This window comes from Cardiocondyla obscurior, linkage group LG05 (genome assembly GCF_019399895.1).
Source record: "Cardiocondyla obscurior isolate alpha-2009 linkage group LG05, Cobs3.1, whole genome shotgun sequence".
NCBI lineage: Eukaryota > Metazoa > Arthropoda > Insecta > Hymenoptera > Formicidae > Cardiocondyla > Cardiocondyla obscurior.
In genome coordinates, this window is record NC_091868.1 from 9312601 (window position 1) to 9335823 (window position 23223).

At 42.1% G+C, this 23223-nt stretch overlaps 1 protein-coding gene across 3 annotated transcripts in view; it reads right to left on the reverse strand.

Moving 5' to 3' along the window:
* The window catches only part of LOC139102730 (CCR4-NOT transcription complex subunit 6-like), a 318650-nt gene that overhangs the window by 204892 nt on the left and 90535 nt on the right, over positions 1–23223 (reverse strand). The window contains exon 4 of one of the 3 annotated variants that reach the window (XM_070656847.1): positions 968–2504. The exons of the other annotated variants lie outside the window; for them this stretch is intronic. Within the exon in view, the coding sequence (XP_070512948.1) occupies positions 2353–2504 (152 nt within the window). The 3' untranslated portion in view covers positions 968–2352. Of the gene's footprint in view, positions 1–967; positions 2505–23223 lie in introns of those variants that run through there. 3 annotated transcript variants of the gene reach the window in all.

Genomic DNA, 23223 nt, shown 5'->3' on the forward strand with positions numbered 1-23223 from the left:
TTACAAGAGAGGAGGTTTTGTTGAAAGACCCCACAAGTACAGTTAGAATAAGATAATTTCATTTAATATTATAAGGTACAAAAGGCACCGACGAAGCGTGCATCGCGGCATTAATTCTCATCGTTAGAGAACGGCGCGGGATCGATAAAGACAACGGCGAGTGGTATTTGCATTTACAATTGCCCGGGTGGCTACCGCGTCTGTCCATATCTTTGTCCGCTCATATAGCCGCAATTGGCAAATTGATTAAAATTATCATTACGTAAAAGACGTTAATACATTTTTGTATCGATGTCAAACCGTCTCGTGACCGCTAGGCTATTAGACGCAACTTCAGGACAACGTTGTTATTTTATCCAAGTACGAACGGTACAATTATCTAAGCGCGACGCGGTCGTTCGGAAAATGCCTCTTATCTAAAGAAAGGTGGAAGACACTCAACGGTAATATGTCGAGTGTAAACGTCAGGTAAAGAGAAAGAGAAAGCGCTCGGCGACTTCGTGCTACAAAAAAAGGAAGTACAAGCTGATCGCAACGCGATATTGCTTGTAGCCTCGGAAATAACGGTAAGGGAATACTTTTCCGGCTCGTGCGCCGTTAATTAGCTGCTCACCTAACGTCTTTGCCGTCGTCGTCGCTTCCCCCAAAAAGAAAAGGCGAGGAAAAAAAAAAGGTACAGGGAATCGCGCGATGTTATATACTAGAAGTACGGTTACTCACAAGAGACGCCGCCACGAATTATTGAAGCGCTAACGGAGAGACAGGCTCTCTCTTTCTCCACGGTATTCCGACGGATCGCGAATTAATAGAGTTCGAGACTAGGAAATCTTGTTTGCGAGCGATGCAGTTCATCGGAGCATAAATATGACGAAGGAAAGAAACAGAGAGCGACGTAGAGAAAGGAGACCAAAGGAGGAAGCGCTCATTATAAAATGCATAATGACTTTTCAGTCATCACTTAGCACATTGATAAAGAATAATAAATAAATCTAGCAAAGAATTAATTTGTAGAAATAACGAAATTATTTTATGCAATAAATTATTTTAATTTCTTTACTTCACGGCAAACAAAAGTCGCTTATTGCCTCGGGATTTATCTTAATTGAAAATTTCAAATAAAGTCACGGGCGCGATATGCGCGTTTTCTCTTCTTTCTCAAATAATTCGTAAAAGTGAATCCACCCAAAAGCATTCGGTCATTATGATTAATAATAAAATTTTGGAAAAAGTATGTAAGAAATACTATAGAAGACGAGATACGTGCGATACGGCCGTGGCGTGAGATACTTTACGAAGGAAGTCGCGCGCGGGCTGCCGGCGTGCATAAACTCGCGAACGGTGAACGGTGTGCACTTTCGCGCGTTTTATCCTCTATGAAGTGCACGAGGAGTCGAGTGGATCCACGAGAAGCGTAAAGTCTCGCTTACGCGAACAATTTACCGAACCATAGTCTGGAGGAGGGCTGAGAGATGAATCATGAAAAGAGAATGGCGCAGACTGACTTCTACGAGAGATAGAATCTATTTCGAAAGTAGCGAGAAATGCAACGCGGTTTGAATAATGCAATATCAATTTCGATCGTCAGATGAATATCAGACATTTATTATCCGCGGTTGTTCATAAGTCTGCTGCGTTGTTCATCAAGAATCATTAACCATAGTCGGTGAATAAAACGTTATCACCAGCTATCTTTAGTCATTTATATCGCTGATTAAATTAATCTCTCGCTTAATGTGAAAAAAAAAAGAGGTTAAATTGAAAAAAATTGATAGTAGAGAGAATTGAATTTTTAACGGGACAGGATAAAAAAAAATGTGTAGCAGAAAGATTTGCGCACATTCGAGAATAGCTCGATTATACATTTACGGGAGATGACACAAGAAAAGAAAGGCTACGCGAGGCAATTTCAATGCAAACTCCATAGGAGAAAAAGAATAGGAGGCAGAGTGGCAAAAGATGAGGTAGAGACTGCGCTCTTAATGCGGAAAGTTTAATGATATTAATGAAAGTGGCTATATAGGGGTAGGCGCTGCATTTTCAAGCGCGGCTCAACTTTAATAATGTCTGCTTCATTTACATTCCCACGAATGTAGAGATGGCAAGAGTCCGACTGAATACCGCGTGCTAAAAACGAGGTCGATGCGCTCGCAAAGAAATATCGGGTGCGACATTGCGAGGCAAAGGGAATGGCTGTCTCTTAATGTTTAGAAGCCCGCGTCATTTCCGCGTTAAATGTATTTTTCAACCGAGATATAAGTATCTTTAACGGACACAAGATCATCAGCACGCGTCGTTTATTCGCATAAAGGCACCGCCTCGTATCTATTTCATTCGCGGGATTATCGTTGTGCGTTATACTCTTTTTCCGCTTTGATTGTCTGCTTCGCGAAATGAGAATGCTGAGCGGTGATTAAATTTAATTAACTGTAACAGCTGGCCGGATCTTACCAACTTGCCGACGTATCTGGTAGCATTCGCGGCTAATGGTTGAAAGAGAAGCTTACCTGAAACAAAGAGAAGGAGCGTTAGTGATAATTATTATTATTTCACGATTAAACGAGAAAATCGTCGTTATAACGAATATACGTGTGTACTAAAAACAATCCTCTTTCCATATTTTCTACGTAAATATCGAGAAAATAATTTTAACCCCGAGCACATTTCCATGATACATGTATCTCTCCACATATATTATTAGAATGTATAGAAACAGTAAAATACTCGGAAGGTACGCTCGTATCTAGAGACTCCTATATATTACTACTTGGAAGCTTGAGAGGAAAAGAAACGTCTTAAGAGGAAATAAGTAGTATTTGCCGAGTCGAACCGGACGATTCCCCCTCATATTATGACGCTTCGACTGCTCTCCTTCTTGAATTCTTAAGGATTTCTCGTTGAGAGGAGCATCTCGAAGATCCCCCGCGCACATGTACGCACGCACATACACGAGAGTAACGTCGGGATCGATTAATACGTAAATCTCGCACGCAACCCGGAAAATTTGTCGTAATCTCTTACAGACAAGGACCTTAATCTCCTTCCAAAAATGATGGAAGATGTGGAGGAATGTGGATTTATCCGCCAATATAGATTCCGCTCTCGCGCGACCAAAGATCTTAAGTACTTCGGCAACTCGTTTAGGTCACTCTCCGCATTACAATAACCCATACTTTTATACTCTTTTTCATTATTTCGTTTACCAATTTTACTGTATTTATATTTGTCAATTAATGCGGTTTTAATGTTCGGCATTAAACATTTTCAGTGCTTTCAAATAAGAAATAGTAAAATAAAGTCACGTTTATAGCGTATAATGCAAATTGCTTTAAACCACAATCTACGATTGCGTAATTTTTTAAATAACAACGATGATAAGTAAAATAACGGGTTTTATCAGACTCAATTACACCTTAATAGATACGCCGAATAGATATATGACAAATAGAATACGGTTCTCGTTAATTCAACGTCTCGAAACCGTGGTATTGCGTAATCAATTCTGTGAGAACTTAGAGATAAAGCATTTAACGTCCCACATTCGATCTAGGACACTTCCCTCCACATCTGTCTCTTCCTCTTTACGAACCACAAAATGACATTGACTATTCCGTATCCAAGATACAAAAGCGTTCTCGCCGGTCTACTATTTTCAGCTCTTAAAATAAAAAATAATTAATCGCTTTTCTTTCAAATAAATAATACCTGACAATAAAGAGATTTAAAAAAAGGGAGTGAGGATTATTCTATCGTATATCAAAAAATGACATCCACGGGGTATAAAAGCAACAAGACGAAGACATGTATCGATGTCAGTAGTGCGCGCGGGTACGAAAGTCATAACTCATGAGACTCATGAATAAGCGCGCGACATAACGAGAGTCTTTTCCCATGGGAATTTTATACGAGACGAGAATATATCGTGAGAGATCGCGATGGCGTGAGAGATAATAAAAAGAAAAGAAAAAAAAAGGGAGAAGAAAAAGGGAGCGAGAGAGATAAATGCATGGACAATGTATGCACTTCGCATTTGGCCTCTAAAATAACCGTCAAGGATGGTCCACGCGGGGAATAATAAGAGTAAGAGCGGGAGAGGGCTTTTCTACGTGATCCTCGAAGAGTAGCATTATCCGCCGGCCGGCGCCGCGATAGCATCTGAAACGGCGCGAGCGAGAGGACGAGGTCGACGAGTGCAGCTACGTTGTTGCACGCGCGCATTGCATACGTAGATCGGTAGGTAGGTGCACGCTTCCACTTCCGACGAGGAAAAAAAAAGGGCGATCTATCTCCATCTCGCTCTCCTTCTCGCCCTTACCTCCCGCGCTCTTTCCCCTCTCACTCTTTTTCCGCCTATTTCGTTGTCGACGGGGGTCTCGCGGGGTCAATCGGAGCACAATTTCCGCCTGGTCTCATCCTCCTCTCGCAGCCAAATTGCCCTGATCCCGCGATCGGCCGATAACCTGCGAACGCGCTAGACCGATCCACCCCGGAAAGACGTAAGAGTTAATAAACGCGTTTTAGGCTCCCCTCAAAATTTGCAATATAGTATTCTTTTCGTATTACACGATACGTTTTAGTTGTTAAAAATTGAGTTAAAAGGTAAAAAAAAAAAAAAAAAAAAAAAAAAAATATTAATTGCCATGTTATTGCGTTAGTAATAATGAGTATTTCGAATATCTCGATGTTTAAAGGGTGTTTCGCACCTCGGAGAGTGCACTTTAAATTCCACATAGTCATCTATGCATTCTATTCTATTCTATTCTAATGTATTCTCTCTCGGCTGAAACTTCCGCCCTCTTAATTCAGAGCGCTCGTCGTGTAAACGAGTACGATTCGGCGCAAGTAGAGAATATACGTAGGAAGGAGGAGACGGGCGTCGTGACACGACTCGGCCGCGATGAATGATTTATCGCCCGCTCGCGGATTATCTCCCGCGCATAAATTACACACTTCTCTCGAAACGTGGTACGGTGCGTGCACGGCGACGGCGGAAATGCGAAACGCGGTAACGGTATCGCCGGAAATCGTGGCGCGAATCGTGGCCGCGATCTCGCGGAGGAAGTGACGGGGACACGTGAACATCGACACGGGGCACAAACGAGCGCACCGACTTATCTTTTGCCGTCAGTCGTGCGCCCCGTAACTAGATTATATCCACGTGATTATGCAGCTGCCTAATTGTCCATGCGGACTCGAATTCGAGACCGCTAAAACCGTCGCAGGAAATAAACGTCAGGTGGTCCGTACGAGATTTCGGTAATGAACGTTTAGTTAACAAGTGACACTTCCTCTCTAAAGATAACACGAAGTTTGTTTGAACTCCGTTTGCGACAGAATACTTGCTCTTATTTGCCTACATATACAACACGAAGCTTGCATCCTCTTATTCGTTATCATGCAGCATCGTAATATACGCAAAAATTATTTAAGACGCAAGATACATCCGAGTCATTTTTTTTTTTTTAATGTTCAAGGAACAATGCTTATCGACTTTTAACTTACTGACTTTTTCACCGGGATAAGTTATACCGCGGTCCAATATTGAGCGACTTCGAACCAGGCGACGTTAGCGAGCGGTGTAAGCAAAGCAAGAACAGTTTTACGGCGATAAATGTCGAGGCATGCCACCGGGTGTGTTTTATTTCCGCGCTCCCGCAATATGGAAATTCTCAATTTTCGACCGACACTGCGTAATTTCCGTCTTACGCTTTCTTCGATAGTATAACACCGCAATTTCGTCGATTTGATATTCTGAGAAAGAAAGCATGCCCCAATTGTGAAAATATATATCATATATATATTCCATTTCTAGTAAAGTAGATCAATATATATATATATATATATATATATTTAAAAAGAACTGTTCTCCCCATTTCTTTTTACGAAAATTAAAATTTACACCCCCTGTCGCTTATAGTTTGTAATTCTATCTCTTGTCTTAATAATAATCATTTCAAGCTCGTTATCAATTTAATTACAAGTGTGGCAACAAAATTTTTGCATATTTTAAAACGATACTCCGCCTTCGAATAAGGTGACATTTTACATACGAAGGTTTGAGTTGCCGGGAATGCCACCACCGAGATTCGCGAGAACGCGCGTACGAACGATCCGAAAGTTTTGCCCGGAAAATCTTTACAAGCGGCAGTCGGGCGGCGTCAGAGCAAAACGATCAAGCAAAAACCAAAACACGAGCGTAACTCCCCGCGCTAAAAGTTTCGCTGTGCATATCCGGATAGCCGGTATGGCGGAGTTTCGTAGTTCGCTTTCAGAGGCAATCGGCGAGATTCCAATTGAGTGTCGAGGCCAGACTTTTGGGGTAAATAAGAGTTTATCGAGAGCTCTGCAATTTATCCGTTGACGCCTCTCGTAAATCACCCCGGGATTAAAAACGTTTGTCACTTGGTGCATTGTAAAGAAATAAATATATAAATCACCCCGATCTAAATAATTTTGATTGATAAAACTCATCTAAATACTTATCAAAAATTCGAAATAATTAATAAGCGTATTAATTAATTATGTCACCGCTCGGGCGGAATTTGAATTGAATCGAGTTGCCATTGTCGTCAAGAAATCCCTATCTCCGGACAATAGCTCGCTTCTTGTCTCGACTCTACGAGATTCCGCGAGATGAATTATTGGTTAAACGTGCCTTTGTAAAAACAACATAATCGGATTCGTGCATTCGATGAAAAACGATCGTTTCGCCTGGCAGTCGAAGTAAAGAAGTTAACTTGAAAGGATTTAACGAGTTTAAAGGCCGGGTTAAATAACCGGAGACCTTACCTTCCTAAGCGAGGAAGAGAATCGGCAAAACACGGCACACATTCGCCGAGAAACGCGGCGACGTGAACGGTAGAGAAAGAGAAAACTGCATCTCGCCCGCGCCGCAGCACTTTGGCCGTCGCGATCAGAATGTCAGGGACTGGACACGGCTATTATTATCAATTGCGCGTAATAGCTAATTACCCGTAATTATACCGAGGGATATCAAGCATTGAGGATAACGGCCCGATTGCCGTCGTCCAAGGCAGATTGCGGCATGCCGGTCTCGATATTTACCGACCGCCACGGCTCTACATCGTCATTGCTCGTCATCGCATTCCTCGCTTTTGACGAAGGGAGAATTTCTTTGACGATCGCGAGATACGCGATCGCAATTAGGACGGCACGTGAGCGGCCGAAGGTGGAAAGCGGCAGTTTTTTGTATTTCAAAACCGACGGTAATTCCGTATAATGAACGTCAAGGATTGCACTTGATGAGCCAGTTGTTTTAACGGTTTTATTAACGCAAGAATAATCGGGGGATAATAGATCGGTCCGAATATATCGTTCATTTTTGCATAGAAAGAGCGTATGTTTTAAGGTAAAAGCGGACGGAAAATAGAATCGCATTATTTCGCGTGAGCAATCTCTTTCTCTTAGCGCATAGCGTTTCGCTTTGTACTTTCCGCGGCTTCTCACTTGAAGTAAACGCTGTAATGTCCTTGCTCATACCCCTCCAAGCATTCACTTCGATGAATAGACACGAAGGAATTCGCCTCGCTTTATTCACGTAACACAATACTTGCTGCATTCGTTTGGTAGCTTCAGCGCGTCATCGGGACGCGTGCTGGCCTTCTCGGAGAAGTATAATACCTCGCGGCGTCGTACGCTGACGCGACATAAATCTCTCGCGCGGGTCATTCGGCTGTCTCGAGCCCCGGAAGCGAAGCGAGCGTTCCGTAATTATACGACGAGAAAATAGGCGCCTTTTTTTTCCTCCTAATGGAATTACTGGAGAAGCGAAACTTCGGGCTTACGTGACGTTATCGACGAATGAAACGCGCAGTCTCGACGAACTACAGCCATTAATTAGGAGCTCGAGATGTATCGACAGACCTGCCAGAACTCGCGCGAGGTGCGAAGTAATTTTTCACACCTGAAAACTACTCCTCGCATTTTATTCATACGAATGACCGTTGCAGCTGCAACTTTTACGAATCAGAGATGTATCTTTGCGCCTCGTGCAATAAGAATCGCGGACAAAAATTTTTATTCGACATAGACTTATTATTATCTCGCCGTCGAGAGAGTTTCGGGGAAGAACAATCGAGTCGACAAAGAGTTAAGCCGTATAATATTTTTACATATACAATTAGTTAATACAAATGTGATATCCACGGAGGAACGGGGTACAGAGTAAAAGACGATAAATTTCAACGTGGAATTCTGATATCCTCGGGGGGAGCTTAGCACGACGTCCGCTTGTACAAAGGATTAAAGGTGTTAACCTCGCGTAGGGGGCGATTAGGGCCACCGAGAAGTGTATATCGCCCGCGGGCGATACGGCGTGGAGGGAGGGGACGAACGGGCGTTTTAACGCGACGCGGAAATATTCAGCGAAGAGAGTAGTAGGAAAAGCCGAGAAGCAGGAGAATGCATATGTACGTGTATGTGTGCGCGCGTTAGCACGGATGGAAGCGAGAAAGAGAAAGATAGAAGGTACGAGGAGCCGTCGTAATACAAGGGCAAATGTCGCCGCTTCGGTGATATCCAGCCAAGTTTTGCCGCTTTTGATATTGCGACCGAGGAAATTTGCTAACTTGCAAACTGCTGCGGCAGCGATAGACCTCGTTTCGTCAAGCACGTACCGTGCACGGCAACCGTACAGACGGTGGTCTATCCAACCCGATGAATACATCCTCGTAAAAGGCATCGAGATACTCGGCGAGTTAGCTGCACTTGCATATGTGTCGTTGCGTCGGCGATAATAATTGACACCGGGATAGCGCATATGATACCTGACCTCCAAGTCAGTTACTTATATCATTAAAAGATAATAATACGTGGAAAAGATAGAGAAATCGCGAAATGTCAGTTATTCATTTTTCTTATTTATTATTAAGGCTAACGACCTGCAATTAAATGGCATCTTCGGCAGAAATATTATACAGCTATTTACGATTTCTATAATTTATTCAAACGGTCATAAAATTATCGGGAGAATTATAATTTAATTTTGTATTTAATTAAAAAAAAAAAATTTATATTTTTATCTACGTCAAATAAATAACTTGCAAGACTTCGAGTAGGATACGTGCGCCGAAGTCAACGCTAAATACAAATAAGGGCGGGTAATTGCCGTGAGAAAAATCTGAATTGCACCAAATTCACGATACAATCAAATGCCGGAAGACGGCAGCGGGGGGTCACGGCCACTGCGGGTCAAACACACACTCGGAAGCGGTAAATCGCATTTCGCTTGAGACGTTTGCGAGCCTTGGATATGTTTTCGCGGAACACGCCCACGTAGTATGCGCCCGTACTGCATCGCAAAGAAACTACGGCGAGAAGTCGAGTCTTTACGACGCGCGTTGAAATTCGTTGATGTGAACAACTGATACCGTGCCGTCCGTCTGTTTCTATGGCAGAGAAACCGAAAGATGCGTCAAAGGGAAATCTAACGTAACTCGCCATTGTCTGCAAATATATTTCTAAAAAAAGAAAAAAAAATCAACGACATACATGTATATTAATAGCAATTATTTTGGCGTCAACTCGTTCGTACGATTCTTTACAGCAAATAATCGTATTGCAATTACAATATGTAAAATTGTTCGCGAAAATTTCCTTGGCTTGGCAGATCGACCGACGATTGTACACCCGTCTCATTTCTCGCATCTTTCGGAGATGGCTTTCTCACCTCTTTTCCTAAGAGTAAGAGGAAGCCTTCTTCGCGCTCGCCACTCGCTCGCTTGAGACTCACATGCTCTTTCGCCGTACATGACGTTGGCCGCATGCACGCGATTGCCCAATGCTTATAATGCAACTCCGGTGAACGGGGCAATTTGCGGTAAATCATTTCCCTCGAATCTTTTGCTCTCTTCCTTCTTCTCTGTTCGCCACCGCTCTCATGCTTTCTCTTGATCTCACTCTCGCCATTCTATACGTGCGCTCCGTACGGTATGCATCTTCTTTCCCTGTCCATTTATCTTACTCTATGCCAATTTCGTGTATTCAGGATTTATACAGTTCGTTACTTTCACTTATTGTTAGCCACTTCGTTTCTGTGTCTGCTCCTCCTCCACCATATTTTACCGCAAAGCAATCTCGAATTTCATCTACAAATTTCCTTTCACGATCTCGGGTGTTTTTAATTTTTATTCCAAAGCGGGTCTATAATTGAAAAATAATCGGAGCAAAGTGGAATAACGATTTGACCCCCGGGGATGACAAGCGGCGTGCGTTAGATGATTAGACGTGCAGAAATTAGATTGCGCTACTTGGAGAAAAGTCGTACCGCAATCTCCGCTACCGCTACTGTTATAATTCCACGACGTGACTTGGAAATATCGAAATTACCCTGACGAGCATTTCATTCCGGATCGTTTAATATCGCGCTGCTTTTTTTTTCTCCTCCCCCTCTCCCATGCTCGCGTAATCGCTCTCGCGGTCTGACGCGCATATCTCTTACGTAACAATCTGATTTGCACGTCCCAGCGTTGCTCGACACAGAAATGAATCCTGTGATATATACGTATACAAATGTCTCGGGCAATAAGTCAGTGAATATGCATACACGTACACAGACGTGCAGCACGTGAGAGCGCCAACCTGCACTCTCGTTCAATGACCGTACATAGCAACCTTTTGATTCACTCGACGGCACGTGACCGACGACGGCTCGTTGCCAACGAAATATCTCCTTCACTTCGTTATCAACTTCTTCTTCCTTCATCGGCGTTTATTAGATGTGCTCATTATGGGACGTGTTATATCGCTATGGATACATATGATCGAGCGCATCGTGTTCGGTAATTATGAATAATAGCCGGTAATACGCGGGTCTCATAGATTGCTCGCAGATTACGGCGTCTGCACAGGGTGGTCCAAAACTATCACGTATCTCACTTAATCACGAAGGATAATGAGCGGATTAAAAAAAAAATTGACGGTTCTTTTAACGACGTCAAGACGTCGAGGATAAATTACTTAACAATTTGCGAAAATTAAAGGATTTTTCTCGAGCTATTTAAGTACCAAGAGAATATAATAAGTAACAGTTAAGATCGAGATAATCAAATCCTATTGCGAGATTTCACTTCGGTGTTTAATTAGATTTTGCTTCAATTTGAGATTCAGCTGCGAAAGTGGCTCGTTTTACTTGGGAATTAATTTTGTCGGGAAATAATCTCATATCTTCGGTTATCTTAAGCTGAAAACAAAACGCTCGACAGTTCCAAGACACCCTATATAAATCCATGGGTTTATACGAATCCTTCTCTCTATCGCAAAGCTTTCTCATCTTCGGAGGCGATATACGGAGGCCATTACGAGCCGTGGGGGCATCGATCATACCTCGTGGTATCGATCGTTGAACCTGTCCGAGGAAAAGCTCGCGGCCGCGAGAGAGGCACGTGCGCTGATTTACGTCGTGGGACTCAGGCACGTGCCACGCCGATAGACATAGTAATCTGTCCCCCTCGTCTCACGTCTCTCTCTCTCTCTCTCTCTCTCTCTCTCTCTCTCTCTCTCTCTCTCTCTCTCTCTCTCTCTCTCTCTCTCTCTCTCTTTCCCAACGCAGATAAAAGATGCATAAAATAGCTTCCTTTCAGTATTTGTCGTCACAATTTTACGACACAATAGTTCGATATGCGCATAACAAAAATAGCTAAATAAAAAGCCGCGGCTATTTATTATTGACGTTTCCAATTACCCTCCGCGGAAGTTGCACTAAAAATTTACGTTATTACTCATGAAATATATACGACGTTGTAAAAAAGAAGATCGCCTTACATTATTTATAGGCACGGCGAGTGTATTATTTAGAAATCTATGACGGGAAAGCGAAATGCGTTAGTTTGTAATATAATGACGGACGACCTGGGAGTTAATCGCGGGTTAAATAATTATAAGACAGTTCGATGTTAAAAATACTTGAGAGGGACCTCTGGCCGGGTGCCATCCGGCCGCCTTGTAGATTTATAACAGTAACAACATCGGGGGAAGTTACGGTATGACTTCGCGAAGTAGCGCAATCTAATTTCAGCACCTAACTTTCTAATGAACGTCACTCGTCATTGTCGTCGTACGCCGAACCGTTATTCTACTTCTACTTTGTAATCATGCAAACGTCACTCCGTTTCCCCGCGCTCGACCGATTGCCATACAAAGCCCGCGAGTTGCCACGGTGTGCACACATTCAACCGCACTTCGTGCACGGCGCATCTCCGGCTAGATTCTACCGACGAGCGACCAATCCTTATCCCCGCGACATGACAAATCGCCGTAAATCAGCATCATTTCGGCGCCATTAATCACCATTTGATTATTAACCATCGCGAACGCGGCGATAAAACACCGTTCATCCATGTTGCTTCCCACGTTTCCACGGTAAATTCGTTACGTCTTGAACAAGCGCAACCTCATTCGCGACGGTTTCATCGCACAATTTGTACCCCGGCGATACCTCGTCGTCTGTGTACAAATGAAATGGATGTGTATCAGGGGAAAATAATATGCCACTTTGTCGGAGATAATTTCTCGTAATTTTGAGAAAGTTACGTTAATTAAAAACCGCTGTTGACAACGCGATAATGACTAACGCGCTGTCGATAAATACACCTGTGCAGGGAGCTTTGAAAGCAGCTTCTTTATTTAAATTCGAAACAAACCGGAGCTCTCGGAGCCATCATCCGTTTTCGCAAGTTGGGCCGATCGGCCGGCACGCTCATTTAATTTGCATAATCCCATGGCGCGCGAAAAGAGACCGTTAGACCGAAAGTACTCTACGTCGCGAAGGGATCCCCGTAAGAGCGTTCAGCCGTTACGGAATGCTGGGAAAGAGACGGGAAGGCGGAATAAGGATGCGGAGAAGAATGGAAGAAATGCGCTGGGAGGAGTAGGAGGAGGAGATGAAAGAGGCTGCGAAGAAGGAAGAGGCGCGCGGAAAGATGAGGCGCGGAAAAGATAAGGACGAGTGAGAGAGCGTGGCTCGTGTCCGCAAAAACGCGTCCACTTTACCACCAACGGCGCACTGCCGGCAGAATCGACAAGCGATTCTTCCTTACTTCCTTCCTTTCAGTCTTTCTTCTTTCTCTCCTCCTCCTCCTCCCCCCTTTTTTTTTTTTAACTCACGGCGTACACGAGTGCACCAGAGTCGACTTAATCTTTTCAAAGTATTGTAGCTCGATAACATTTAATTGCGATCAAGAAATTGAAATTACGTTACCGATTTCTTATGAAATTTCATCAACTCCGCGGAGAAATAATTTTTTTAAGCGAAATTCAATAAAGCACTTGGACGTTTCATCCTACGAAATAAACTATAAAACAACCGTAAATGTCATTGGAAAAAAAAAAAATGCAGAGAATCTTAAAAAAGTTTTACTTGAATTATTTATGGTTTATGGTAATGGCACTTCGCTTTTATCGTTATCTGCACTTAATTTAATATTTATGCCATTTGTCCTGACCTCGATTGTAGTACTTAATAGTCTATACTCTTGAAAGAAATAACCGGCCTGATTTCTTTATTACCGTACAAGAATACAAACAGTTTAATAATGTAGGGAATAATACTTGAAGCTGTTCTCGAGCGTCGTGACGAACAGATGTATGCAAGTCCTTTTCATCCGCGCCGCAGGACATGGCTGGTATGCTATGACGAGGTTTCATTAACTCAAGGACGCCGCTCGCAAACCTCATTATCGGCTCGCGAGCACGTCATTACGTGAGAATCGCACTTTTTCCTTGTGCCCTGCCCGCCTTTTCGGACGAAGGAATCGCGTGTCCTTTTTCTAAACGATAATGGAAACGTTTCTCAGGCTCGGCGTTCCTGTCCTTCGACGCAGCACGCTCGTTCGTGCACATTCAGTCTGCGTTTTTCTCTTCCTCTCTCACTCATCCTGTCGACGATTCACAAGTATGGGTTATGAAATCGCCATGGAAATTATCACGCGCGAGAAAAAGAACCCCTGCTTTTTTTTTTCGTAAAGAGGTCTGAATAAAAAGAAATAAATAATGTAGATATCGCGCGATACGAAAAATTTCGCGGAGTAAAATCAATCTTTTTTTTTCCGATAAGAATTGTCACGGAAATCGACAGCGCAAGAATATAAAAATTTTCCGCGACGATTAAATTAATTGGCGCAAACTGGATTAGTGAGGTAAAATAAATCCGCCGATTCGCGTCCCACCCAAGTCGATACTTCGACTCCTGCGCGGAGTTGTAAACTCGCGACGCGAGTGTTACATGAGTTACCACAAGCGCGGAACAGGTATAATGCGACATCAGATCAGCTCAAGGCTCAAGGCTACCGCAGAATGGTCATTATCGTACCGCAAATTACTTGTTAACAACATCCCGCCGATCGCCAATTGCATATGAAACATCATCATACGTGTCGAGCGACTGATAAGAAAAATAAAAACCACCGTACCGGCCAATAGCGAGCAACGTTAGTTCGTGATAAAATTCATATACGGCTTAACTTTCCAGTTGAATGACTGCCCGTCTCCGATGTCAAAGAATCAAAATTTTATAATGAAGCGTGATAGCATGCAACGAGTAGGTAGATCTTTCTGAATAATAATCCCGGGAGGATATAAAGCGCGCGCGAGCACATAAGTTTTGGCCTTTATCGTATTTTATCGCGCAGCTGAGCGTACAAGTCAACAAGGGGAGGAAATGGCCCCGAGGGATGCATCCCCTAAAAGACACATGTCAGTGGAAGGCATATAATAGGCGAGAGAGACAGTTGTTGTCGACAATTTGTCGTTATTTTAGTCTGCCACCGTCTTGTACAAAAGTAGCGTACCGCAAATAAGTTTCAAAAATTACCTTTAACTTTAATTTCAATTTCATATAAAAAAAAAAAAATACTTTTTAATAATAAAGAGAGAAATGCGGTTAAAAAGAGAATTTTTTACGAATATATTTAATACACGTTATTATATTAAAAAGCCCGGGGACCGTTTCGCTGCTTATGAATTTTACGCTCTCGTTGTTATGTGATTATCGTAAAAAGGGCCGATCGCCGAGATGCGGCAGAGAAACTGCGCCTTTTTCGGGCGCTCGTGCCGTTCCACGGCATCGCATCGGGCTCTTCGGAGAAGCCAATTACGCAAAGTACGTGGCGAGATGGCAAGATGGAAAAAGGTCCGGCGGCGATTACTATACCATAGCGCTACTTCCTGATCGAGTTGCTGCCGCTGGTGCGGTCCACTCTCGCTTCTTGCGTCACTAAATAAGCGCTTTTTGCCGCGAGTACATTCCCCCTTTTCCTCTCCGTAAACTGTCAACTGGTTTGAGACGAAGAAAGATCGCTATATCAATATTAATTGAAATAAAACAATTTAAAAGGAGATAGGCCGAATAATTCCAAGATCTCGGACGTAAAATTATTTTGAAATTAACGGGAACTGCATAATCCCTTTCTGCAGAAGTTATTGTATAGAAAAAATTGTTTCCTGCGACGGGTAGAGATATATCAGAATCCGTCAATTGATATGAGAATTGTAGCCCATTGTAAGCTCCGTGCCACACTTTTTTTTTTCTTTTTTTTTTTCGCGGCGCGAACGAGTCGCGGGCAATTAACAGGAATTTATAGGCAGTAAAACTGCTTTGATCGAGATCGGGTGGAGAACGGTTAATAGACAGATCGTTCTCATGCAAACGCATGGGAATTGTTCCCATGAAGAAACAGCACGCTGGGTAATGCAGCCACGATATAGACTAGAGATGATTAATACTCCATTTAATATTTATCTGTTATTACTGTCCCATAAATAGTAATAATTATCTCATAAATGGCGCAATTATCAGCCATAAATAATTCAAATCCAGCAATTCGTCTGTTGCGTACATTACGAATCTAATTACTTCGCGGTTTTTAAACTAAAAAATTTTATCCAGATTTTTTCTTTTTTTTTATCGTTCTAATTATGACGGCAGGAGTTAATAGTATTATCATCACCAAGATTAATCGCACTTTCTTTTTATATTTTTATACGATTAACGTCGAAGCATAATGCTAGAGAAAAATGCCTCCGTGCTCCCGTGCTGTATTCAATCTTTTTAAAAGCGGCGGAATCGAAATTGCTCGTTACGCTTACGCTTGCGTTGGGCAGGAAAACGGCGGAGAGAAGGGAATCCGTTCGCGTCGAGTGTATTCATCGGTGTTGCATTTATCGAACGCTCATCCGCTGCACGCGCGTACGCCGGATACGGCGTGAGCCCATCTCGTTCGCGAAATAGTACGCGTCGCTCGCTAAATGCGAAAATCGAAGATCGAGAGCGGCGTACGCTATGCCGATAGGTATCCGCTCGACCGTTCTCGTTTACGCGTGTTGTACATGCGGGTAGCACGCTCGGGTTACACGTTGATTCCGTAACTTCTTTCGCGGGTCCGCTTCAAATCCGCGATGCGCTGTACTGCATTCGATTTCAGCCCTTGCGCTCTTTCTGTTTGTCGCTCTCCCTCGCTTGTGCTCTTCCAAATGAGAACGTTTACAAAGGCGCGCGTGCATGCGCCGTGAGCGAGCAAACGGGTCGACTACTCCCCGATAGTCTCGCTAGAAACGATATGCGTTACGGCAAAATCCGTTCTCTTTGTTTTATTTTATTTTTTTCCCTCTCATTTTTCCGATGCAAAGAGCATCGCGGAAAATAAAAGAAAAAGTGACAAAAAAAAATTAAATTAAATTAAATAAGTAAATTTATAAGCTCAGTGGCTATTATAAACGAGTTCAATTTACGACATTAGATAATCTCTACTGTAACGAGATCAAGCGATTTATGAGATGGACAGGTAACGTAGCGAACAGCGGTTATCTAAGGTCCGTCAATCTTTTCCATTTAGTTGCACAAAATACACGAGAAAAAAAAAAACACGCGGAGCGCGACGCGTGCTCTATCTTTCACGAGCATTTCTCTCTTATTTCACAATTACGATAATCACGACGCGATCGTGCGCAGGTTTACATGAGAAATTTATCAAATAATATCTCGTGAAATTGCGCCGGGAACGCGGCGACGTTTTCATCTTACAATTAACGGACAGACGTTTTCCACTCGCATAATTTACAACGTGGTTTGGCCTGCTTTCCAATTCTTGTAATTAAAAATGTTCCTTTTTTTTTATTATAATCGTCGCGTTGAGCCGCGGATATCACGTAGAGATATGTGAGTTAGGTTGAAATTTCTCAGTTATGAATCTTTAATGACAGAAAAAGAAAGAGAGAAAGAGGAAAGTAGAAATTTTTCGTTCGACTTGTTAGCTTCAGACTGGTTTACGCGATTAGAAGTGTCGTCTGCGTAATGTCGTCGCGTAATATGACAATAAATAATATTGCTTGTTAATCTCGTGCTGCGATAAACAAATGCATATATAATTTATATCTTGAAACGTTCATGTCGATAAGAAGCGGATGATGTTTTATAACAAACGCCTTTGCTGTGACATTTCATAATTTATTCAGTTTTTTTTTTCAAAATTTATAATTTAGTCATAATTTATAAAGCAGTTTATATTAGCATTCGAGTAAGATACTGCGACTTTCGTATCAAGTTCAACAAAATCCAAATAGAATTTCAGAACTGTTAAAAATGTATCGTCAGAGTTTTTATCGTCGTGAAAAGTGACTACTTGTTATAAAATTTATTCTAAAAATATTCGAAAGAAATAATATATGTATTATAATAATAATAGCAGTTGAGTTCAGCGAACAGTTATTTATTGATGAATTTATAAGCTGCGCTGCACAAAGATTAACGCGATTTCGTGTGGCTCAGATTTGTATATCGTGCGTACGTAATTTCTCAATATGCATATCAGGCAGAATGTTATGCGGGTAGCAAACGTGTACGTGCAATTAGAAAATAAATCTAATCCCGGAGTTTATCGCTCCTCGGAAACTTCGGGCGACCGAACTCGTGCGATTGTGATATTATTGCCAGCGCACAATGCAAGCGCGATATAATCTCGGCCAGAAATTAACGTAATCACACGCGTCCAATAATTTCCGGATCGTGTCTTCTCTTCCCGTTTGTCGCTTGACAAACAACCGATTGAGGGATTAAATTTCCGCGCGCGCAACTCAGAATTAGACGATAACTCAGCCCGACGTATCGCTGGGATTAACGTGTGCCGCTGAGCAATATTGCTACTGAAATTGCAATTGAAAACATGAGCAATTTGCATACAGCGCTCCCGATAATCCAAATTATTTCGCTAATAATAAAAGAAGGGCAAACTGAATTGCAATCTGAATTAGATACGCGACGATTCTATTAGAATCAAAACGCATCGCAAATTACACGTTCGTTAATATTTTCGATAAATTGGAGTAATGCAGCTGATGGTTACATCTTTTTACATCGTCATGGAAAATTATTCCGTTTAAAGAGATAAATTGCTAATAATATGCTTCAACGTAAACATTTATATGATTCTTTACCGAAGCGCGGGCGCGCGCATTTACCGGCGCACCTGCCTCTTAATTAATTAGCCTCTCAATAAAGCATTCGCGAAATCATCTGAACTCACGAGGTAGAGAGAGAGAGAGAAAGAGAAAACGCACGTTTATAATACACGTTCGAAAAGCAAACTGTGGTAGCCCGTAATTGCGCAAATGCGCGCCTTGGCTTTAAACTGGTAGGATCGGTTCGACATTTTCTAAAAGCAGCGCTACGCTATCTCGTCTGACCAGTTCAATATCCGGCGGTATTTAAATCTTGAATAAAAAGGCTTTCCCCAAATAATTAACCTTTCCTCACCCTCTCGTTTCTTTTAATTAATAACTCTATACTTCTTTTCATATCTCTTTTCCCCTCTCTTTTATTTCACATTTAATCGTGTAAAACCACAAGTAACGTTGCGAGTATACAAATTTATCGTCTTCGGCTGTCGCCAGTTTCGCTATCATTTCTAAATAAGAGTTTATTTCATTGAAGGTTACGCGAGCTCTTGGTTATGGCCATGCAGTTATCGTATTTCCTCTGGCTCTCTTAATTTTTCCGTAATATAACGAGTTTAAATGGTATAACTTCTTAAAGCGCCATAAAGTAGCAGTAAAATTAATTAAGTTCATTAGAGCGCTAATTAACTTCTACTTAATTATATCTCGAGTTGCGAAACTGAAATGTACGCTACAAGAATAGTTGATGGCAAAATAAATACAAATTATACAAAATAATTTTGACGAAATAAATAATTAAGAAATACAAACATACCCGAGGGGAAATTGATTTTAATCGTAACCTAATAATTCGCTAGTCAATTCGTGGTTCGTCTCGTAACTGTCTAGCAAAACTGTCCGGAGCCAGAAATGTAACACTCGAAACGTACTAGGTACGAGATAAAGTCTAGACATCTGTTTAGATACACGGTCCGCGCTGAACAGTTAAGAAATGTATTTAATCTGCGCGATCTAACCACTAGCTGGAAAATCAGATTAGCTAGATAAATTTCCACTCGGGTATCGACGGAAAAAAAAAGAAAAAAAGAAACTGGTAGCTTTTCCATCAACGATCAACGAGAAAAAAAAAATGTAATGCAAATGTATTGATAAAGGAAGTGTATAAAGAGCACGAAGCGATAACAGTGAAAGCCAGGGCCTACTTTGAACATTGAACCATGCGGGAGATCCATTAATCTAATTAAACTGAATCACAGCCCTTCGTTTTCGGCGAGTGCCATCCATCGGAGGGCGAGGGGTGAAGGCGAGAATCGATCAGCGTAACAGTCCATTTGCTAATGCAAAAGAGTTCGATTTTCCGAAGTAGGCATCGTGTGTCCGTGCCTTGTAACTACTTTACATCCTGTAAGCTAGATCGAAATGTGAGGAAATTTCGCATACGTCTCGCAACGCGCGCGTCGTTAATTCACGACGAAGAGTTGTAGGTATCCCGCGCGACTTCCCTAACTGAAATTGCGATTCATTAGCGGCGATAACAACGCTTTGATTGAGAATTGTCTTAGTCTTCTTCTTACGATCGAATCGCTCTTGGAGCTCGAAAGACGCGCGCGAAGAAGGTGAAGCGCGGCTTCCGGAACTCACGCGGTGCCGTTTGCGTTTATATGCAGGTCGGACTGAATGCGCCGGCCCGCATGAATGCATCACGCGGATGTTACATTGCGGGGTGCACGTGCAGAGCGCGACCGCAAACACGCGCGTTCGACGTGAGATATCTCGATAATTAATCGGCGAGCGGGTGGCGTGCGCGCGCGCGTGTGCGTGCACGTGCGAAGCGAGCTGCGGATCGATGAGCACTCGTCTCCCTTTCTGAGGAACAATTGCATATCGCAGCCGTGAAATAGCGTATTCGAACATTATTCGAGACCGCCGCGACGCGAGTCTCGTTGCCAATTACACAATTGCGCGCGCGACAAATACGGCCGTGGAAGATACAGAGGGAAAATCCCGGCACGTCCGACAGTTTTTAGAAAAGAATTTGCAGCGCTGCAAAACCGGGGCTTCGAATCGGTCGAATTCGGTTTCCTTAAATACGCGGGACTATAAAATCTAATTAAATGTAAAATAAAACAAATTATGGATCCATTTATTCCACTCTACTTTCGCGATTCATCAATTAGTAAAAATAAATAATATTTTTAACTTCCTCCCATTTCCGGCGTACGTAATGTAAAAAATGTCGAATATATTTTCCAGTTAACAAAAGTAAAAAATTTGTATTACTTGAAATAAAGAGAAATCTCCAACAGTTTTTTTAACAGTTGCAAATGGCAGCGACGTTGAATATAATTCATTTTAGCGTGCTCAACGAGATGCCATATACATGCTCGAGCGATTGCGTAAAATTTCACCGAAAATGTGGCATGTCGTGCAGCTTTACAGCATCGTGCGTAACGACAAGTATGGGAACGTTACGCAGGAAATGATGCGCGCGATTTGTTCCATCCGCTGAAAATAAATTAAAATTGCAACCCTTCCGAGCTGTTGCCCGAAGTTACACGAAACTGTCATTTGCCACCGCTTGAAAATTCGGTTGAAACGAACTTTTATACGCGGCGTGACGCCATTTTCCACTCGATTTATAAATTGCGAAACGGGAGAGCGGTATCGCCGTGAAGGGCTCTACGCTACGCGATCGCTTGCCAATTCCAATAAGACTCGGCAACTGGATTTTCATAAAAAAGTTCGGCTCTGCCAGCGGCGGCAATCGCGCCGGCATCCGGCTCGCGAAAAATGCGAGGAAAAAGGTGGCCGAATAATTTCCGCGCGGAACTTTCGGCTATCCTGATATTACGGGAATATACGAAATTTTTCGGTCGTTCGTTATTCGAAAAACGCGGTGGAGAGAACAGAAAGAAGCGGAAAAAGAAACTGCGGCGCCGCTATCTAATCCAAAAGTGCATATCTTAATATTTCATTACGTTGCGATATAAAAAATTTTTAACTATTTTATACGAGATTAATTTTTTTTTTTTTATTATCATACACTTAAAATATGCGTTTGAAACGTATGCTTTTATTAAGATCTTCCGCCGAGCAAATATTTATTTTGGAAGATGATTCGTTATGCCTCGAGATACAAATTTGGCTCTTAGACTTCCCGTCAATTTCCTCTCGGGCAAATATTTGCTTAGCATGAGAGAAACAGCTCGATACTCGAAGTATGCAAAGTAATCTTTTATTTCCCATACGCCCGCACATATGAATGATACATTAGACTTGATAATGCGGACCTGAGAAGCGAGTCCCACGCGGCTTGACCACGTTATGGTCGACATTTCCATTAACGTACGCTCGCCCACGACAAAAGTGTATCAAATGCTCTACGGCAACTCGAAATTTGTAGATTACGCCACAAATGTATGCTAATGCGAGTCTTACTATTAACATTTAGATTTCACATTCAAGTACGCGAGCACGTGTACATGTTTTGCTATACGTACAAAATACAGTAGGACGTTTAAGAATAGGGGAGTTCACGTGGACGTTGTTGTAACTATTATCATGCAAAAGAAAAAATTATTCGCACGAGATTGATTCGTCCGTCCGTTTGCAGCCTAAAATTTATGTAAAAAGCAAATTCAACGACCGGCCAATAATAAATTAACGGTCACCCGATGACTTTTCGAAGTTCATTGCGCAGAGACAATCGGTCGCTGTGGTGTAACATTATCGCATTCGATAATGAGCGACGATAATCGAGTCTCATCGTTGACAGTGAATGCAAGTGAGCGCATTATTGTTGCGATTAAAACAGACCGCGAATCCATCCGGTCTCCAATGTCTCAATGACAACGCGTTACGTGATTATGTTTGTATTTCATATGCAATGCTACGGCACGTGTAAAATATCATTCGATTGCTATCGTCGATTACATTTCGAAAGCAAAGAGTTTAAAAGCCAAATTAGTTCTTGAAGCAGTTTCAGAAAAAGATTTTTCCTTAAAAAGAAAAAAAATTAATAATCATAAAATCAAAGCTCTATATTAATATTTATTTTCTTAATTAATTATTCTTTCTATCTTGCGTTCTCTCTCCCTTTCTCACTATCTCTCTTTTGACAAAATCGCTTTCATAGTAACAGCGTGGCAATATTAACGGTAACGATCGTTGCGACGACGACGCTCGTGTGGATAATTCGATTGATTTATCCACGCCGTCGTCCGATGGGACATGGCGCAATATAACACAGCAATCGATGACACGAAAACACCGGAAGCCCCTGACTCGATCATGCGAATTAGGAGCCGGCGATAATCGCGCGCGACCGCGTCGCATTAACATATATAACATGTATCCGTCGTTTATTTTGAGAGCGACGCGGCAAGTGAAATTTCCGTAACTCGGGAATTAAATTTACAGCTAGAAATCGAAGCCGCGTATCGCATTTACGTAAAAGCTTTGATTTATGCCACTGTCACTTACACAAATTATTGTTAGCAATTTTAATCGATACTCGCCGTTATGACTGGCTATTTATTACGATAAGAATTTAACGATATTTTTTATAAAAATTAATTTCTATGAAATATTTAAATAATTTGAAGAGAAGCATTACTAAAAAAGAAAAAAAAAATTTAATAGAAAAATCGTCGATATTTTATTTTCGTTAAATACTAGACGCGACTGTGCAGCTAAACATGATTTATAACCCGGACCACCCTGAATAAGCCGAGTTGGCGGATGTCTAATAGGCAGAGGAGGAGACATAAACGCAGACGGAACGTTTATTATGCTCCAGGACATTAGTCCCTTTCCGAGTAA